Source organism: Anomaloglossus baeobatrachus, chromosome 2 (genome assembly GCF_048569485.1).
Source record: "Anomaloglossus baeobatrachus isolate aAnoBae1 chromosome 2, aAnoBae1.hap1, whole genome shotgun sequence".
Taxonomy (NCBI): Eukaryota; Metazoa; Chordata; class Amphibia; order Anura; family Aromobatidae; genus Anomaloglossus; species Anomaloglossus baeobatrachus.
Window position 1 is genome coordinate 422,864,027 of NC_134354.1, and position 18,601 is coordinate 422,882,627.

General features: G+C 49.0%; 1 protein-coding gene across 1 annotated transcript in view; it reads left to right on the forward strand.

Moving 5' to 3' along the window:
• Positions 1–18,189, forward strand: part of AZIN2 (antizyme inhibitor 2) — a 25,533-nt gene extending 7,344 nt beyond the window's left edge. Inside the window, exons 5-11 of the mRNA XM_075336181.1 lie at positions 27–199; positions 311–445; positions 997–1,162; positions 1,254–1,416; positions 15,268–15,380; positions 16,823–17,037; positions 17,916–18,189. Coding sequence (XP_075192296.1) covers positions 27–199; positions 311–445; positions 997–1,162; positions 1,254–1,416; positions 15,268–15,380; positions 16,823–17,037; positions 17,916–18,054 — 1,104 coding nt within the window. The 3' untranslated portion in view covers positions 18,055–18,189. The remainder of the gene's footprint in view (positions 1–26; positions 200–310; positions 446–996; positions 1,163–1,253; positions 1,417–15,267; positions 15,381–16,822; positions 17,038–17,915) is intronic.
• Positions 18,190–18,601: the final 412 nt, after the last annotated feature.

Consider the following 18,601-nt stretch of genomic DNA (forward strand, 5'->3'; position numbering starts at 1 on the left):
ACTCTCTACTCTTTGTCCTTCCACAGGCAGAGATTGAATTAGTCCAGAGCTTAGGTGTGAGCCCAGAAAACATCATTTATGCCAACCCATGTAAGCAGATATCCCAGATTAAGTTTGCTGCCAAGAATGGAGTCCAGATGATGACATTTGACAATGAAGTCGAGTTATCGAAAGTGTCCCGAAGCCACCCGAATGCGAAGTATGTACCTGCTACTGAAAAGCCTAGTAGTTTATTGATGGGAGACTACATCACTCTTATATGAAAACTGTCTAGAGCTTCCAACACCTAACAGATATTTTCTGTTTGCAGGATGGTTCTTCGCATAGCTACAGATGACTCCAAGTCTTCTTCCCGACTTAGTGTGAAATTTGGGGCTCCCTTAAAATCCTGCAGGCGGCTTCTTGAAATGGCTAAGAATCTAAACGTTGATGTGATTGGCGTTAGGTAAGCTGTATATCCAGAGCACTGTGTTTGGGTTTATATATTAGTACAGCTACTGCCAACTAGACTCTTGTTATTAGAGTTGAGCGATTACCTAACTATTTGTACTCGTGATGCTCCTAACGAGTACTGTCTAATACTCGCATATTCAGTCTGAATAGTGTGTGCAATGCAAGACAATGGGGAATACTCTCAATGTAACGAGACCCGAATGCCGCACTGTTTGCTATTCGCACAAAAAGTACAGCATTCGGGTTACTCGTTACTTTGCGTTTTTTTTTTTTGTTTTTTTTTTTCCCCATTGACTTGAAATGCACACACTATTCAGACTGAATTCGTGAGCATTAGTCAGTACTCGTTACAAGTATAGTGAGTACAAATATTTAGGTACTCGCTCAACTCTGCTTGTTATATCTTAGATGGTGGGGTCATTTAGATGTTAGCGACCTGTACATTTAGCGAATGTCTGCAGCATTATTTACCTGCAGCGCTCACAATTTGTAGCAAGTGTCATTGTTTTTGCCGGCAGCTAAAATGTGACCATTTGATTTCAGCTTCCATGTGGGCAGTGGCTGCAGCGATCCCAGGGCATATGTGCAATCCATTTCCGATGCCAGGCTGGTGTTTGAAATGGCATCAGAGTTTGGGTATAAGATGTGGCTGCTGGATATTGGAGGGGGCTTCCCTGGGACAGATGAATCAAGAATTCGATTTGAAGAGGTAAGAATCTAATCTTAGATAGAATTGGAGAACATATTGTGGATGTCCGCCTGTATGTGGGGAAATAAATGAACCTGTATTTCATAAACAGATTTCAGCTGTGGTAAACCCAGCACTGGACCTGTACTTCCCAGAAGGCTCGGCTGTGGAGATCATTGCTGAACCCGGAAGATACTACGTAGCATCCGCTTTCTCTCTGGCCGTAAACATCATTGCGAAGAAGGAAGTGCACTTGGACAACTCTGGATCAGATGGTATGTCCTACACTAAGAATTGCCTCGGCACAAAAGCTTCCAGCAGCATTCATTAATGATGCATATTCTAGGAAATGAACTGGAAATGGCTCAGCACTTTTTTCTTTTCGCACTTCAGTGAATGTGCGTTTCGTATCTAAGTGGGGAAGAGTGGAATGCACATTTCCTTCTATGTTTATAGGGTCTTTATTTAGTAATTAGTATAAGGCCGTGTGCACATGCATTTTCTTTTTCGCTCCTAATTGGGAGACCCAGACAATTGGGTGTATAGCTATTGCCTCCGGAGGCCACACAAAGTATTACACTTAAAAGTGTAAGGCCCCTCCCCTTCTGGCTATACACCCCCAGTGGGATCACTGGCTCACCAGTTTTGTGCTTTGTGCGAAGGAGGCAACACATCCACGCATAGCTCCACTGTTTAGTCAGCAGCAGCTGCTGACTATGTCGGATGGAAGAAAAGAGGGCCCATACAGGGCTCCCAGCATGCTCCCTTCTCACCCCACTTCATGTCGGAGGTGTTTGTTAAGGTTGAGGTACCCATTGCGGGTACGGAGGCTGGAGCCCACATGCTGCTTCCTTCCCCATCCCTTTTTACAGGGCTCTGGGTGAAGTGGGATTCTATCGGTCTCCAGGCACTGAGACCGTGCTCCATCCACAGCCCCTGGTATCTGCTGGACATGGAGCGGAGTATCTTCAGGGACATGGCCCTGCTACATGGAGGTACTCTGTGTCCCTGTGGGGACCGCGCAGACACACGTCAGCACTGCTGGGTGTGTTAGTGCGCCAGGGACAGCGGCGCTGTCCGCACTAGTGCCATCGCACACCACAGCGTTGCTGGGTGTGTTAGTGTATTGGGTGACTACCGCGCTAACCGCCGCTGCCGTTTTTATTTAAGGCGCCGCTGGGATTTGTGGTGCGCCGGGGACTTCCGCGCCGGCCAGCACTGATATGCCGGCCGCGCTTATTAACTCGAGTCCCCGGCTTCTGGGCCTAGTCTCCCTTCGTTACCGCCCACAGGCCTGACAGTCAGGGTAGGGGCGTGACGCTGCATAGCACAGCAGCGCTGAGAGCTGGAGTATGTTTTGCATACTCCACCCCTCTCACTGTGTGCACTGTGAAACCGGATTCCCGCACTTTCTCAGGCACGCCCACGGCTTCCTTCTCTACACAGGACGCCGGCAGCCATTAGTATCAGTTTCTGTACGATACAGAGACAAGTGTGGAAGACCCTGGCATTCTGATAGTCACACAATCGCTGCAACAGGCGTTAAGCAGCACCTGTGGTGCTAACCCCACTAGTGCAGAAGTGCACTTATAGATATGCTTGTACTATATACATTGCACTGTTTGGTCGCACGTTGTATATACCCTCCTGGATTGTGCGGAGGAGTTATCAGCATATTCTCTGTGTAAAACAAAGGTGCAGAACCACATGTTTTTCTATGCAGCCGGTACAGCATGTACGGCTATACGGCCGGCAGGTTACATAGACCCCCATTGTATCCAACTCAGCCGGAGTCTCTGCTAATGGCCAGAGGATGAGGACGGTGTCTGCAGTATTTACTGACAGATTTTCTGAGACTATGGCTATGATACTAGAAGCCTAGCAGTCCGGACATGTCTCTCACAACATGGGCACTGTTGAATCATTGATCCATGGCCCCCCTCAGTGTGAACAACTAACAGCTCCGGGAATGTCACACGCATCCCAGAGTCACGGCTCTGCACAGACGTCAGTCCCAGACAGCCTAAGCGGGCTCACTATGAGCGGCCCTCGGTTTCATCAGGGTCCTAGCAGAAGGACTCTCTGTGTAATGAGGCGGAAGTAGCGGCTCAGGATTCTGATCCTGAGACCGCTCTCAATCTGGATACACCTAATGGTGACGCCATAGTGAATAATCTTATAGCGTCCATCAATAGAATGTTGGTTATTTCTCAACCAGCTCCTCCAGTGGAGGAGTCAGCTTCACGTATTTTTCTGGACCACTCTGCCTTCAGAGAGGCAGTCCAGGAACACCACACTTATCCAGATATGCGCTTCTCCAAACGGCTTAGGATACACGTTATCCCTGCCCCCTGACGTGGTCAAGGACTGGACCCAGTGTCCCAAGCGGCATCCTCCAATCTCCAGGCTTGTAGCTAGATCCATAGTTGCAGTGGGAGATGGAGCTGCACTTAAAGATGCCACTGACAGACAGATGGATCTCTGGTCTAAATCCATCTATGAGGCTGTCGGCGCACCGTTGGCTCCAGCATTCTCACCCTTGGGGCACTCCAAGCTATTTCAGCTTGTCTTACACAGATTGACACGGTTACACGTACATCTGTGCCGCAGGTGGCATCCTTAACCTCTCAAATGTCTGCATTTGTTTCTTACGCGATTCAGGTTGCCCTAGACTCTGCGAACCGTGCGGCAGTAGCCTCCGCTACTCCGTGTTTTTAAGCAGAGCCTGGTCTGCTCGTTAAGTGAATGGAAGGCAGATTCTGCTTCCAAAAAAGGGTGCTTAACCAGTTGCCTTTTTCTGCTGACCGACTGTTTGGTGAGCGTTTGGATGTAACCATTAAACAGTCCAGGGGTAAGGATTCATCCTTTCCTCAGCCCGGACACAACAAACCCCAACAGAGCAGGAGGCAGTCGGGGTTTCGGTCTTTTCGAGGCTCGGGCAGGTCCCATTTTTCCTCGTCCAATGTGGACTCAAAAGGATCAGAGGAGCTCAGATTCTTGGCGGGCTCAGTCACGCCCAAAAAAGAGACAGTCTGAAAACCCGCTTCCAAGGCGGCTTCCTCATGACTTGCGGCCTCCTCTCTCCGCATCCTCGGTCGGTAGCAGGCTCTCCCGCCTTGGCGATATTTAGCTGCCATAGGTCAATGACCGTTGGGTGTGAGACATTCTGTCTCACGGGTACAGGATAGAGCTCACTTCTCGTCCTCCAGCTCGATTCTTCAGAACTTCTCCACCTCCCGGCCGAGCCGCTGCTCTTCTGCAAACAGGGTGCACTCTATATGCAGAAAGAGTGATGACCCCCGTTCCTCTTCAGGAACAAGGTCACGGTTTTTACCCCAAATTATTTGCGGTGCCTATAAGAACGGGCCGTTCCGTCCCGTTCTGGATCTAAAACTGCTCAGCAAGCTCGTGGACACCAGGCGGTTCCGGATGGAATCCCTCCGCCATGTCATCGCCTCAATGTCCCAAGGAGATTTCCTAGCATCATTAGGCATCAAGGATGCTTATCCACACGTGCCGATTGATCCAGAGCACTAGCGTTTCTACGCTTCGTTATAGGAGACGAACACCTTCTGTTCGTAGCTCTACCTTCCGGCTAGCGACAGTCCCACTGGTCTTCGCCAAGGTCAGGGCAGCAGTAGTCACAGTCCTGCACTCTCAGGGTCACTCTGTGATCCCATATTTAGACGATCTACTTGTCAAGGCACTCTCTTAGGAAACATGCCGACACTGCCCGAACGTTGCGCTGGAGACTCTCTAGAGTTTTGGGTGGATCATCAACTTTTTGAAGTCAGATCCGACCCCGACCCTATCGCTAACATATCTAGGCATGGAGTTTCATACTCTCTCAGCGATAGTGAAGCTTCCGCTAGACAAACAGCATTCACTACGGGCTGCAATCTCTTCTTTAAGAACCAGTCGCACACATTAAGACGCCTCATGCACTTCCTACGTAAGATGGTAGCAATGGAGGCAGTTCTTTTCGCGCAGTTTCATCTGCGTCCACTACAATGTGACATTCTCCGCCAATGGGACGGGGAGTCGACCTCCCTCAACAGAGTCGTCTTTCTTTCTCAGGCGGCCAAGGAATCTCTACGGTGGTGGCTTCTTCCCACCTCATGGTCAAAAAGCAGGTCCTTCCTATCCCCATCCTGGGCGATAGTTACGACAGACGCGAGTCTATCAGGGTGGGGAGCAGTTTTTCTCCACCACAGCGCTCAGGGTACGTGGACTCAGCAAGAGTCCACCCTTCAGATCAATGTTCTTGAACACAGAGCAGTGTATCTTGCCCTACAAACCTTCCAACAGCAGCTGGAAAGCAAGCAAATCCGACTTCAGTCGGACAACTCCACAGCGGTGGCATACATCAACCACCAAGGAAGAACGCGCAACCGGCAAGCCTTCCAGGAAGTCCGGCAGGTTCTGATGTGGGTGGAAGACACGGCATCCACCATATCCACAGTTCACATCCCAGGCGTGGAAAACTAGGAAGCTGACTTCCTAAGTCGCCGGGGTGTGGCCGAAAGGGTATGGTCTCTTCACCCGGACGGGTTTCAGGAGATCTGGCGCCGCTGACAGAGGCCGGACGTCGATCTAATGGCGTCACGGCACAACAACAATGTGCCAGCTTCATGGCACGGTTTCACAATCATCGAGCTCTGGCGGCAGACGCCTTAGTTCAGCATTGGTCGCAGTTCCAGCTACCTTATGTGCCACCTCTGGCATTGTTGCCCAGAGTGCTGCGTTAGATCAGGACCGACTGCGGCCGCGCCATCCTCGTCGCTACAGATTGGCCGAGGATGTTGTGGTTCCCGGTTCTGTGGTGCCTCACGGTAGGCTAACCGGGGGCACTACCAGACCAATCAGACTGGCTGTCTCAAGGGCCATTCTTCCATTTGAATTCTACGGCCCTCAACCTGATGGTGTGGCTTTGAGTCCTGGAACCTAGTGTCGTCAGGATTACCTCAGGACGTGGTTGCCACCATGAGACAGGCTAGCATACCAACGTCCGCCAAGATTGACCACAGGACGTGGAAGATATTCTTATCTCGGTGCTCGGCGCAGGGTGTTTCTCCCTGGCCGGTTGCATCGTCTGTTTCCTTCCTTCCTGCAATCTAGGTTGGAAAAAGGGTTGTCGCTCAGTTCCCTTTAGGGACAAGTCTCAGCGCTATCTGTATTTTTTCAGAAACGACTTCCTCAGGTACGCACGTTCCTACGGGGAGTTTGTCTTCTCAGCACTCCGTACAGGCGGCCGTTAGAGCCCTGGGATCTGAACAAGGTTCTAATTGCTCTCCAGATGCCGCCTTTCGAGCCTTTGAAAGAGGTCTCCCTTCCCGCTTTTCTCGGGAAGTGGCCTTCTAGTAACGGTCTCGTCTCTTAGGAGAGTTTCCGAGCTAGCAACGCTCTCATACAAATCTCCCTTCCTGGTCCTTCACCAGGACAGGGTAGTTCTGCGTCCGATTCCGGAATTTCTCCCTAAGGTGGTATCCCACTTTCATATCAATCAGGATATCACCTCACCTTCTTTGTGTCCTCGTCCAGTCCATCAATTTCAGAAGGATTTGCATCTGTTGGTTCTGGTGAGAGCACTCAGGTTCTACTTCCCGCATGGCGCTCCTGCGCCACCCGGATGCACTCTTTGTCCTTGTCGCTGGTCGGCGTAAACAGTCGCAAGCTTCTGAATCCACCCTGGCTCGGGGGATCGAGGAACCAATTCTTGAAACCTACAGTTCTACTGGGCTTCTGGTTCTCTCAAGGCTGAAGGCCCATTCTACCAGAGCCGTGGATGCATCCTGGGCATTACGGCACCAGGCTACGGCTCAGCAGGTGTGTCAGGCACCTACCTGATTGAGTCTGCATACTTTTACCAAGCATTTTCAGGTGCATACCTACGCTTCGGCAGACGCCAGCCTAGGTAGATAAGTCCTTCAGGCGGCGATTGCCCACCTGTAGGAAAGGGCTGTTTGACGGCCCTATCACGAGGTATTCTTTTACCCACCCAGGGACTGCTTTTGGACGTCCCAATTGTCTGGGTCTCCCAATTAGGAGCGAAAAAGAAGAAGGGAATTTTGTTTACTTACCGTAAATTCCTTTTCTTCTAGCTCCAATTGGGAGACCCAGCACCCGCCCTGTTTTCTCGGGGTTTTTCTGTTTTTTCGGGTACACATGTTGTTCATGTGGTATGGTTCAGTTCTCCGATGTTTCCTCGGATTGAATTGGTCTTTAAACCAGTTATTGGCTTTCCTCCTTCTTGCTTTGGCACTAAAACTGGTGAGCCAGTGATCCCACTGGGGGTGTATAGCCAGAAGGGGAGGGGCCTTACACTTTTAAGTGTAATACTTTGTGTGGCCTCCGGAGGCAATAGCTATACACCCAATTGTCTGGGTCTCCCAATTGGAGCTAGAAGAAAAGGAATTTACGGTAAGTAAACAAAATTCCCTTCTTCTTCAGCGCTCTATTGGGAGACCCAGACAATTGGGTGTATAGCTACTGCCTCCGGAGGCCACACAAAGTATTACACTAAAAAGTGTAAGGCCCCTCCCCTTCTGGCTATACACCCCCCGTGGAATCACGGGTTCTCCAGTTTTAGCTTTGTGTGTGAAGGAGGTCATACATCCACGCATAGCTCCACAGTGTGTAGTCAGCAGTAGCTGCTAACTACTCGGATGGAAGAAAAGTGGGCACATATAGCGCCCCCAGCATGCTCCCTTCTCACCAGATGGTGCTTGAAAGGTTGAGGTACCTATTGCTGGTACAGAGGCTGGAGCCCCACATGCTGTTTTTCCTTCCACATCCCCCTGGAGGGCTCTGTGGAAGTGGGATCCTTCCGGCCACAAAGCCCTGAGGCCGGGCTCCATCCACAGACCCAGAACGAACCTGATGGATGTCGAGCATTGGTACAGTCAGGGACATGGCCCTGCATCTGTCAGGTACTCGGTGTCCCCGGCAGGCACAGAACGCTCCAGACTTGCTGGGCGTTATAGTGCGCCGGGGACATAAGCAATGGGGTTGTGTCACCTTAGTTATGGCTGGGTGACGGGTTATGTGTTTGGGAACTAGCGCCGACCGCTCCTGCGGCGGGGCGCAACTGCGACATGCAGGGCGCCGGGGACAGAGCGCCGACCGCGCTTTTACGGCGGCGGCGCTCCTAACTTTACTTCCCGGCTTTTGCGGCCTAGCGCCGCTTCGTTCCCGCCTCCGCCCTGTCAATCAGGGCGGAGGAGAGACGCTGTGCAATGGCCAGCGCCGGGGGCTGGAGCTTGATTTACATGCTCCAGCCCCCTCACGAGGCACAGTGAGAGCACGCTTTCCCGCTCTTCGTTTAGGAACGCCCAGAGCCGCCCCTCTTCCTCACAGGACGCCGGTAGCCATTATTCATGCGGTCCGGCTGGGGACAGGCAGGCAGGCTCTGGGAGACTCAGACAGGGCGTCTGGCGGCCACACACCCGCTCTGAGGCGGGCGGTAAGCAGGCTGAAAGCCCCTCTTGTGCCACAGTGATTCTATTTGTGTACTTTCTTCTGGTGCCATATAGATATTGTATATATATTTGCACTGTAGGGCGCTTCTTGGCTATAGACCCCATATTGCGCTGAGGAGACAGCAACATGTCCTCCACAAAACGCAAGGGTCCCAAGGCGCGGGCTGTGTACACTGTCTGTACTGTTTGTGGGACTGATCTACCGGCAGGCTCCACTGACCACCATTGTGTGCAATGTTCCGTGCCTGTAACGCTTCGTCAGCCGGAGGTGGCAGTAGTAACCCAGGCAGAGACGCCTGTAAGTCCTGCCCCAGTAACAGGGACAGATTTTGCAGTTTTGGCTGGTCAGATGGCTGTCACTATGACAAAAATCCTTGAGGCCTTGCAAACCAGGCCAATTACTCAGGCTCCGGACACGGCTGTGTCCTTGCCCCCTGGTCCCCCTCAATTGGAGCGAGTCTGTACTTCAAGGGGCTCTCATGTATCACAGGCTGATGGCTCTGACTCAGATGACGGCCCCAGCCAGCCCAAGCAAGCTCGCTTAGACAGACCCTCCACATCATCACATTGTTCAGGGTCTCACAGGGATGAGTCTCTCTATGATGAGACTGAAGAAAGTGGTCAGGTTTCGGACCATGAGACCACTCTCAATTTGGATACCCCTGATGGTGACGCTATGGTCAATGACCTTATTTCGGCCATCAATAGTGCGTTGGATATTTCTCCCCCAGCTCCCTCAGCAGAGGAAGCTGCTGCACAGCAGGAGAAATTCCATTTCTTGTATCCCAAGCGTAAATTGAGTGCCTTTTTAGACCACTCTGACTTCAGAGAATCTATCCAGAAACACCACGCTCAGCCATACAAGCGTTTTTCCAGACGCGCTAGGGATACACGTTATCCGTTTTCCCCTGACGTGATCAAACGCTGGACCCAGTGTCCAAAAGTGGATCCCCCTATTGCCAAGCTTGCGGCAAAATCTATAGTCGCGGTAGAGGATGGCGCTTCACTTAAAGACGCCAACGACAGACAGATGGACCTTTGGTTGAAGTCTATCTATGAAACTATCGGCGCGTCGTTTGCCCCTGCATTCGCGGCCGTGTGGGCACTCCAAGCTATTTCAGCTGGGTTGGCACAGGTAGAGGCTGTCATGCAGCCAGCAGTGCCAAAGGTGTCGACCCTAACCTCACAAATGTCTGCGTTTGCGACCTACGCTATCAACGCGGTTCTGGAATCTACGAGCCGTACGTCGTTGGCGTCCGCCAACTCCGTAGTGTTGCGCAGAGCATTGTGGTTAAAGGACTGGAAAGCAGATGCTAGTTCCAAAAAATGTTTAACCAACTTGCCATTATCTGGAGATAGACTGTTTGGCGAGCAGCTCGCTGAAATCATCAAACAGTCCAAGGGTAAAGACTCGTCCTTACCCCAGCCCAGATCAAACAAACCTCAGCAGAAAAAGTGGCAGCCGAGGTCTCGGCCCTTTCGAGGCTCAGGCAAGGCCCAATTTTCCTCATTCAAAGGGACGCAGAAAGAACAAAGGAGCTCTGATTCATGGCGGGCTCACTCACGACCCAAGAAAGCAAACGGAGGAACCGTTTCCAAAGCGGCTTCCTCATGACTTTCAGCCGCCTCCCTCCGCATCCTCGGTCGGTGGCAGGCTTTCCCGTTTTTGCGGCATTTGGCTGTCACTGGTCAAAGACCGGTGGGTGACAGACATTTTGTCGCGCGGGTACAGAATCGAGTTCAGTTCCCGTCCTCCACCTCGGTTCTTCAGAACCTCCCCACATCCCGACCGAGCGGATGCCCTTCTGCAGGCGGTGAGCTCACTAAGAGCAGAAGGAGTGGTAATCCCTGTCCCCCCTCAGGAACGAGGGCGAGGGTTTTACTCCAATCTCTTTGTGGTTCCAAAAAAGGACGGCTCCTTCCGTCCTGTTCTGGACCTAAAAAGGCTCAACAAGCATGTGAACGCCAGGAGGTTCCGGATGGAATCCCTCCGGTCTGTCATTGCGTCAATGTCTCAAGGAGATTTTCTGGCATCAATAGACATCAAGGATGCGTATCTCCACGTACCAATTGCTACAGAGCACCAACGTTTTCTACGTTTGGTAATAGGAGACGAACATCTTCAGTTCGTAGCTCTGCCATTCGGTCTGGCGACAGCCCCACGGGTTTTCACCAAAGTCATGGCGGCAGTGGTAGCAGTCTTGCACTCCCAGGGACACTCCGTGATCCCTTATCTGGACGATCTACTTGTCAAGGCACCCTCTCAGGAGGCATGCCAACTCAGCCTGAATGTTACGCTGGAGACTCTCCAGTCTTTCGGGTGGATCATCAACTTTGCAAAGTCAAATCTGTCACCAACTCAGTCTCTAACGTTTCTTGGCATGGAGTTCCATACTCTATCAGCGATAGTGAAGCTTCCGCTGACCAAGCAGAGGTCACTACAGATAGGGGTGCGGTCGCTTCTTCAGGGCCAGTCGCACTCCTTGAGGCGCCTCATGCACTTCCTAGGGAAGATGGTGGCAGCCATGGAAGCAGTTCCCTTTGCGCAGTTTCATCTGCGTCCTCTTCAATGGGACATTCTTCGCCAATGGGACGGGAAGTCGACATCCCTGGACAGAGAAGTCTCCCTTTCTCAGGCGGCCAAGGACTCTCTGCAATGGTGGCTTCTGCCCAACTCATTGTCACAGGGAAGATCCTTCCTACCTCCATCCTGGGCAGTGGTCACGACAGACGCGAGTCTGTCAGGGTGGGGAGCAGTCTTTCTCCACCACAGGGCTCAGGGGACGTGGACTCAGCAAGAGTCCACCCTGCAGATCAATGTTCTGGAGATCAGAGCAGTGTATCTGGCACTTCTAGCCTTCCAGCAGTGGCTGGAAGGAAGGCAGATCCGAATCCAGTCGGACAACTCCACAGCGGTGGCATACATCAACCACCAAGGAGGGACGCGCAGTCGGCAAGCCTTCCAGGAAGTCAGGCGGATTCTGACGTGGGTGGAGGACACAGCATCCACCATATCCGCGGTACACATCCCGGGCGTAGAAAACTGGGAAGCAGACTTCCTCAGTCGCCAAGGGATAGACGCAGGGGAATGGTCCCTTCACCCGGACGTGTTTCAGGAAATCTGTCGCCGGTGGGGGGTGCCGGACGTCGACCTCATGGCGTCTCGGCACAACCACAAGGTCCCGGCATTCATGGCGCGGTCGCGCGATCAAAGGGCTCTGGCGGCAGACGCCTTGGTCCAAGATTGGTCGCAGTTCCGACTCCCATATGTATTCCCGCCTCTGGCACTCTTGCCCAGAGTGTTGCGCAAGATCAGATCCGATTGCACCCGCGTCATACTCGTCGCCCCAGACTGGCCGAGGAGATCGTGGTACCCGGATCTGTGGCATCTCACGGTCGGCCGACCGTGGTCACTTCCAGACCGGCCAGACTTACTGTCCCAAGGGCCGTTTTTCCATCAGAATTCTGCTGCCCTGAACCTGACTGTGTGGCCATTGAATCCTGGATCCTAGCGTGTGCAGGATTGTCTCAAGGAGTTGTTGCTACCATGAGGCAGGCTAGGAAGCCCACGTCTGCCAAGATCTACCACAGGACGTGGAAGATTTTCTTATCATGGTGCTCTGCTCAGGGAGTGTCTCCCTGGCCATTTGCATTGCCTACTCTTCTTTCCTTCCTACAATCGGGGTTAGAAAAAGGCTTGTCGCTTGGCTCACTTAAAGGGCAAGTCTCGGCACTATCAGTGTTTTTTCAGAAGCGTCTGGCACGTCTGTCTAAGGTGCGCACGTTTCTACAGGGGGTTTGTCATATTGTACCCCCGTACAGGCGGCCGTTAGATCCATGGGATCTGAATAGGGTACTAGTTGCTCTACAGAAGCCGCCTTTCGAGCCTTTGAAAGAGGTTTCCTTTTCTCGCCTGTCACAGAAAGTGGTGTTTCTAGTGGCGATCACGTCTCTTCGGAGAGTGTCTGAGCTGGCAGCACTGTCATCCAAGGCTCCTTTCCTGGTGGTCCACCAGGACAAGGTGGTTTTGCGCCCCACTCCAGAATTTCTTCCTAAAGTAGTATCTGATTTCCATCTAAATCAGGACATTTGCTTACCTTCTTTCTGTCCTCATCCGGTTCACCGGTATGAAAAGGATTTGCATTTGTTAGATCTGGTCAGAGCAATCAGAATCTACATCTCCCGCACGGCGCCCTTGCGCCGCTCCGAGGCACTTTTTGTCCTTGTCGCTGGTCCGCGCAAGGGATTGCAGGCTTCTAAAGCCACCCTGGCTCGATGGATCAAAGAACCAATTCTGGAAGCCTACCGTTCGGCTGGACTTCCGGTTCCATCAGGGCTGAAGGCCCATTCAACCAGAGCCGTGGGTGCGTCCTGGGCATTACGCCACCAGGCTACGGCTCAACAGGTGTGCCAGGCAGCTACCTGGTCCAGTCTGCACACTTTCACCAAACATTATCAGGTGCATACCTATGCTTCGGCGGATGCCAGCCTAGGTAGAAGAGTCCTGCAGGCGGCGGTGGCTTCCCAGTAGGGGGGCGCTGTCTTGCAGCTCTGACAAGAGGTATTTCTTTACCCACCCAGGGACAGCTTTTGAACGTCCCAATTGTCTGGGTCTCCCAATAGAGCGCTGAAGAAGAAGGGAATTTTGTTACTTACCGTAAATTCCTTTTCTTCTAGCTCTTATTGGGAGACCCAGCACCCGCCCTGTTGTCCTTCGGGATTTTTGGTTTTGTTTGCGGGTACACATGTTGTTCATGTTGAACGGTTTGTCAGTTCTCCGATGTTATTCGGAGTTAATTTGTTTAAACCAGTTATTGGCTTTCCTCCTTCTTGCTTTGGCACTAAAACTGGAGAACCCGTGATTCCACGGGGGGTGTATAGCCAGAAGGGGAGGGGCCTTACACTTTTTAGTGTAATACTTTGTGTGGCCTCCGGAGGCAGTAGCTATACACCCAATTGTCTGGGTCTCCCAATAAGAGCTAGAAGAAAAGGAATTTACGGTAAGTAACAAAATTCCCTTCTTTGTCTTGCAGATTTTAATAAAACTGCAAGGGAAAACACATCCCAGCATAGTGTGAGAATTCTGAAGTGTTGTGCACACGTTGCAGGATTTTGTTTGTTTGTTTTTTTTTTTCCATGCAGAAAAAAAACTGCACCAAGCAATTGACATGTCAATTGTTTCTGCATTGTTCTTCCTATCACAGTGAAAAAAAACAAAACAGGTTTTCTCCGTAGCTTTTTTTTTTTTTTTTTTTTTTTTTTTTTTTTTTTTTTTTTTTGCTAAGATGCAGTTTGGGATGCACTGCCAGCATTGTTGCCGTTCTCTGGTGGCTTCTCCCTGATAGAGTTATGGATATATCTAATATATATTACACTTAAATATGGATGCAGTAAGGCAACAGGTATCTGCTTCATGATGCCAATGATTCTAGGCAGCATGAGCCCAATGTCAGGTTCTCTTTAATTTACGCAGCGTTTAGCACTGCAGAATAAGCGCATGTGTCCTGCATCCCCAGCACAATTTATGAATGAATGTACATAATCTGTGCGCACGATTTTTTTCCTTGAACGCAGCGATTTGAGTGTTAAAAATTTGACAATCACTGTGTTAAAAAAGCAGCATGTCACTTATTTCGTGCGCTTTGGATGCAGCTCCCATTCTGTCTATGGGAGAGGCAGCATCTATAGCGTATGAAATCGGCTTTTAGGGCTAATGCGCACGTAACTGCTGAATATTCTGCAGCGATTTGACAGCACATGTGTGCGTCAAATCGCTGCAGAAATACTGCATAATGGATGCAGGGTTTATTTGTAGAAAAAAGCCGATTTTTTTTTTTTTTTTTTTTTTTAACGCGCTATGGCTGCTGCCTCTCCACCATAGACAGTGGGAGCTGCATCCATAGCGTACGGAATAATTGACATGCTGCTTTTAGGAACGCACGGATTTGGGTCAAAATTTTAGCACCCAAATCGCTGCGTTCATGAAAGCTTCATGCGCATGTATCATGCACAATCTTCATTGTGCAGAGGACGCATGCATTTCCGCAACATGCGCATAAGCCCTTATTCTACAGATACACTACATCCATTATGCAGTGTTTCTGCAGCGATTTGAATCACACATGAGCTGTCAAATCGCTACAGAATTTTCTGCAGTGACACAACGCAACAAGCGCACGAGCCCTAATTGGGTTCTTGGCTTTAATATTATTCTATCCTTGAGATGGGTCAGTCAGAGCTGGTACTGCATGTCTCTGCTGCTCAGCCCTATTAAAGGGAGTTGGACTGAGCCTTGTTACCCGGTTCGATGTGAATGTGCTTGGTATGTAAACTGAACCCCCATTCACTTGATCAGTTGATTGGTGAAGGCTTGACACCTTCATCAATCTGATCTTCATATTGTATCATACTTTTACGAAATCTCCCACCAGTGCTATATTTTTAATGTAATATTTTGTGGCCTAAAAAAGGCACAATTAAATGTGATTATCTATTTGTATATAGTAGCAGACATTAGCTTAATAGAATGATTGTTCTATATTTTAGTTATTCTTGTGGCACAGTTGGTAATGGGATATTTAGATCAGATTTCCTTATGATCTTATTTCCTGTCCTTTAATTGACCATAACTTTTTGTTTTGTTTTTAGATGAAGAATTTTGTCCTAACAAGAATATCATGTATTATGTTAATGATGGTGTTTACGGGTCGTTCAACTGTATCTTTTTTGACCATGCTCATCCTAAACCTATTCTTCACAAGGTATGTTGAGATACATTTCTCTGCCTATTTTGCATGGGTGATGCCTATATTTAAAGCTGGTGAACAAATGTTTGTTTTTTTGTTTTTTAACATGGGAGTACACAAGACTTAAGGGGGCTTTACACGCTACGATATCGTTAATGGTTTATCGTCGGGGTCACGTCATTAGTGACGCACATCCGGCATCATTAACGATATCGCAGCGTGTGACACTTATGTGCGATGTAAAACGATCTCAAAAGCGGCCAAAATCGTTTGCCGCGGAGAGGTCGTCCTAAAACAAAAAAATCGTTCACCTCTCATTAGCGATGTTCGTCGTTCCTGCGGCAGCACACATCACTGTGTGACACCGCAGGAGCGAGTAACATCTCCTTACCTGCCTCCATCGGCAATGCGGGAGGAGGTGAGCGGGATGTTTATGTCCCGCTCATCTCCGCCCCTCCACTTCAATTGGCCGCCTGCTGTGTGACGCCGCACGACCCGCCCCCTTAGAAAGGAGGCGGATCGCTGGCCAGAGCGACGTTGCTGGGCAGGTAAGCCGTGTGACGGGGGGCAGCGTGATTTTTTTGTGCGCGCGGGCAGCTATATGCCCGTGTAGCACAAACGATGGGGGCGGGTACGCACGCTAGCGATATCGGTACCGATATCGCTACCGTGTAAAGCCCCTTACTGATGTGCACTGCTAACATTTATATCAAGATTACATTCCACTGACACATGCTGTATGTTTCATGACATGTGGCGCTCTTATTTGATAAGGAGGCTCCCTATTGAATGGAGTGGGAAGAACAACATTCTTGGCCTTCTCTCCATTCTTTGAGACTGCCACAGAAAGCCACCAAGTACAGTGCTCTGCTTTTACTGGCAGTCTCATTATCAATTAAATACATGTGTGGTCGATATAAATGACTGGCACATGACTTATTTCTTCCAAAGACAATACTAAGGACCAGGGGACATACACTGAGTGGAAGAAAAGCGATTCCGACAGCTAAATAGGAAAGGGTTCTTTACAGTTAGAGCAGTCAGACTGTGGAATGCCCTACCACAAGAGGTAGTAATGATACTATAACAGCTTTTAAAAAAAAAAAAAAAAGCAGGATCATTTCTTCAGTGCACACAACATTGTTGGTTATAAGTGACTTGGGGACAAAATGTATAATTAGTGGAGGAAGGTTGAACTAGATGGACCTAGGTCTTTTTTTTCAACCTATGTAATTAATGGAATTAAAGTCTGAGCTCTACAGAGGCCCATTTTTGGTATTGCTGGGGTCTAAGTGGCCAAATCCCCACCAATCAGCAAGTTATTCCATGTCGTATGATTAGGAGATAACTGATCATTTGTAATTTTGGGAATAACCATTTACATTTTTGCAAGCTTGCTTTAGAAACATTGATACTCTAATCTCTTTTGCTAATTAAGTCCTTTATTTTCTCATCAGAAACCCTCTCCAGATCAGCCATTCTACAATAGTAGCTTGTGGGGACCAACATGTGATGGCTTAGATCGCATAGCCGAGCATCTTCAGCTACCGGAGCTCCAAGTTGGTGACTGGCTCCTGTTTGATAACATGGGAGCTTACACAGTGGCAGCCTCCTCTACATTCAACGGCTTCCAGCAATCCCGCATTCACTATGCAATGCCACGGGCAGCCTGGTAAGATTAGTACATTCCCCCAAGCAATTGCATTTGTGCATCTTTCATTTGCGCCTTATTCTGTTAATTTGTGCCTTTTTTTTAAAGTCTACTTTTATATTTTTGCTCGTGGGTTGGTGTGGGGTTTTTTTTTTTTTCTACAAACTTATTTTACTCAGTGGCGTAAAAAGCACAGATGACTAGCGTATTGTTTTTTTGGATGTGGATCAGTCCAGAGTGGTGCAAATTTAGCACTGCTGTCTATTATGCACATGGAATAACAGTCGTGAGGTGCATGTCATAAATGAAGATGGGGCATTTTGCCATTTGCTGAAATCATGTCATCTTTTGTAGACACAACAGAACATAATGTAGATATGGAGACCTGAATTCCAGTGATATATCAATTACTGGGCTGCTTTCTTTAGTTTTGATTATCCCCTGCTGATAAAACAGTGATTTATCATTAGATGACTAATGAACCAGGTAGTCCTCCATATTTGTGAACTCCATATAGCCCCCCCCCGAACCGCACCAATGACTGGCAGCTTTCTACCTATGCACAGTGTACACGGAAAGCTGCCAATCAGTGGTATGGGCGGGGTTATACAGAGCTCAGCAGTCAGAGTATTGGTAGATCTGCAGTAGATAAAACAGGGATTTTTAAATGGGCTGCTTGCTCGGCTTTGAAAGCGATCCATCACTGGCATCAGAACTTTTGTCTCTACATTAGGCTGCTTTCAGATGGGGTAGAAAATAAGCAAACCTGGTGACAGTCCCTTTAAGCCAGCAATATGTTAACCATATTCTAAAATGTACTCCTGAAACAATGTGGTTAAGGTTTAGTTGAAATGAAACCTCACAAAAACCTAAACTCTATTGTGATCTGTCTTTTCCAGGGAAGCTGTTCAGCTGCTGGAGAAAGGATTATATCAAGTTGAAGAGAAGGAAACCATTTGTGCACCAATGTCCTGTGGCTGGGAAATCTCCGATACTCTTTGCTTACCTCCCGCATTTGCACCAACCAGAATCATCTGAGCTTCTCCATTCTCCGTGTGTCCTGTAGTAATACGTAGATGCAGTACATGTTTTTTGTTTTCTGAATAGCATGTGGGACCAATCTTGGCCTTGTTGTTTTTAAGTATGCAACATAAACTCTCTTAAATATCAAAATACATTGCCCTGACTTTTGTGTTACTGAAGTAGAAATGTAAGGTTGAAATTGTATTTAATTTTAAATAAATATTTATGTTTTTATTTGCATTTTTTTTTTTTTTTCAATGTACTTTCTAAGTGTATTCTATTCAAGAAGTACTTTGGCTGTATGACACATTGATTCAAGGTTACTGTTAGATTTGAGACCCAGCGCAGAAAGGTTTTTCATGTGATACATTGAGACGTACATCTATGGCAGTACAAGTGCATCTCAATAAATTAGAATATCATCAAAAAGTTAATTAATTTCAGTAATTCAATACAAAAAGGGGAAACTCATATTATATAGTCATTACAGTGATCTATTTCAAGTGTTTATTTCTGCTAGGCTATGTGCGCACTTTGCTTTTTTTTTTTTTTTTTCTGCGTT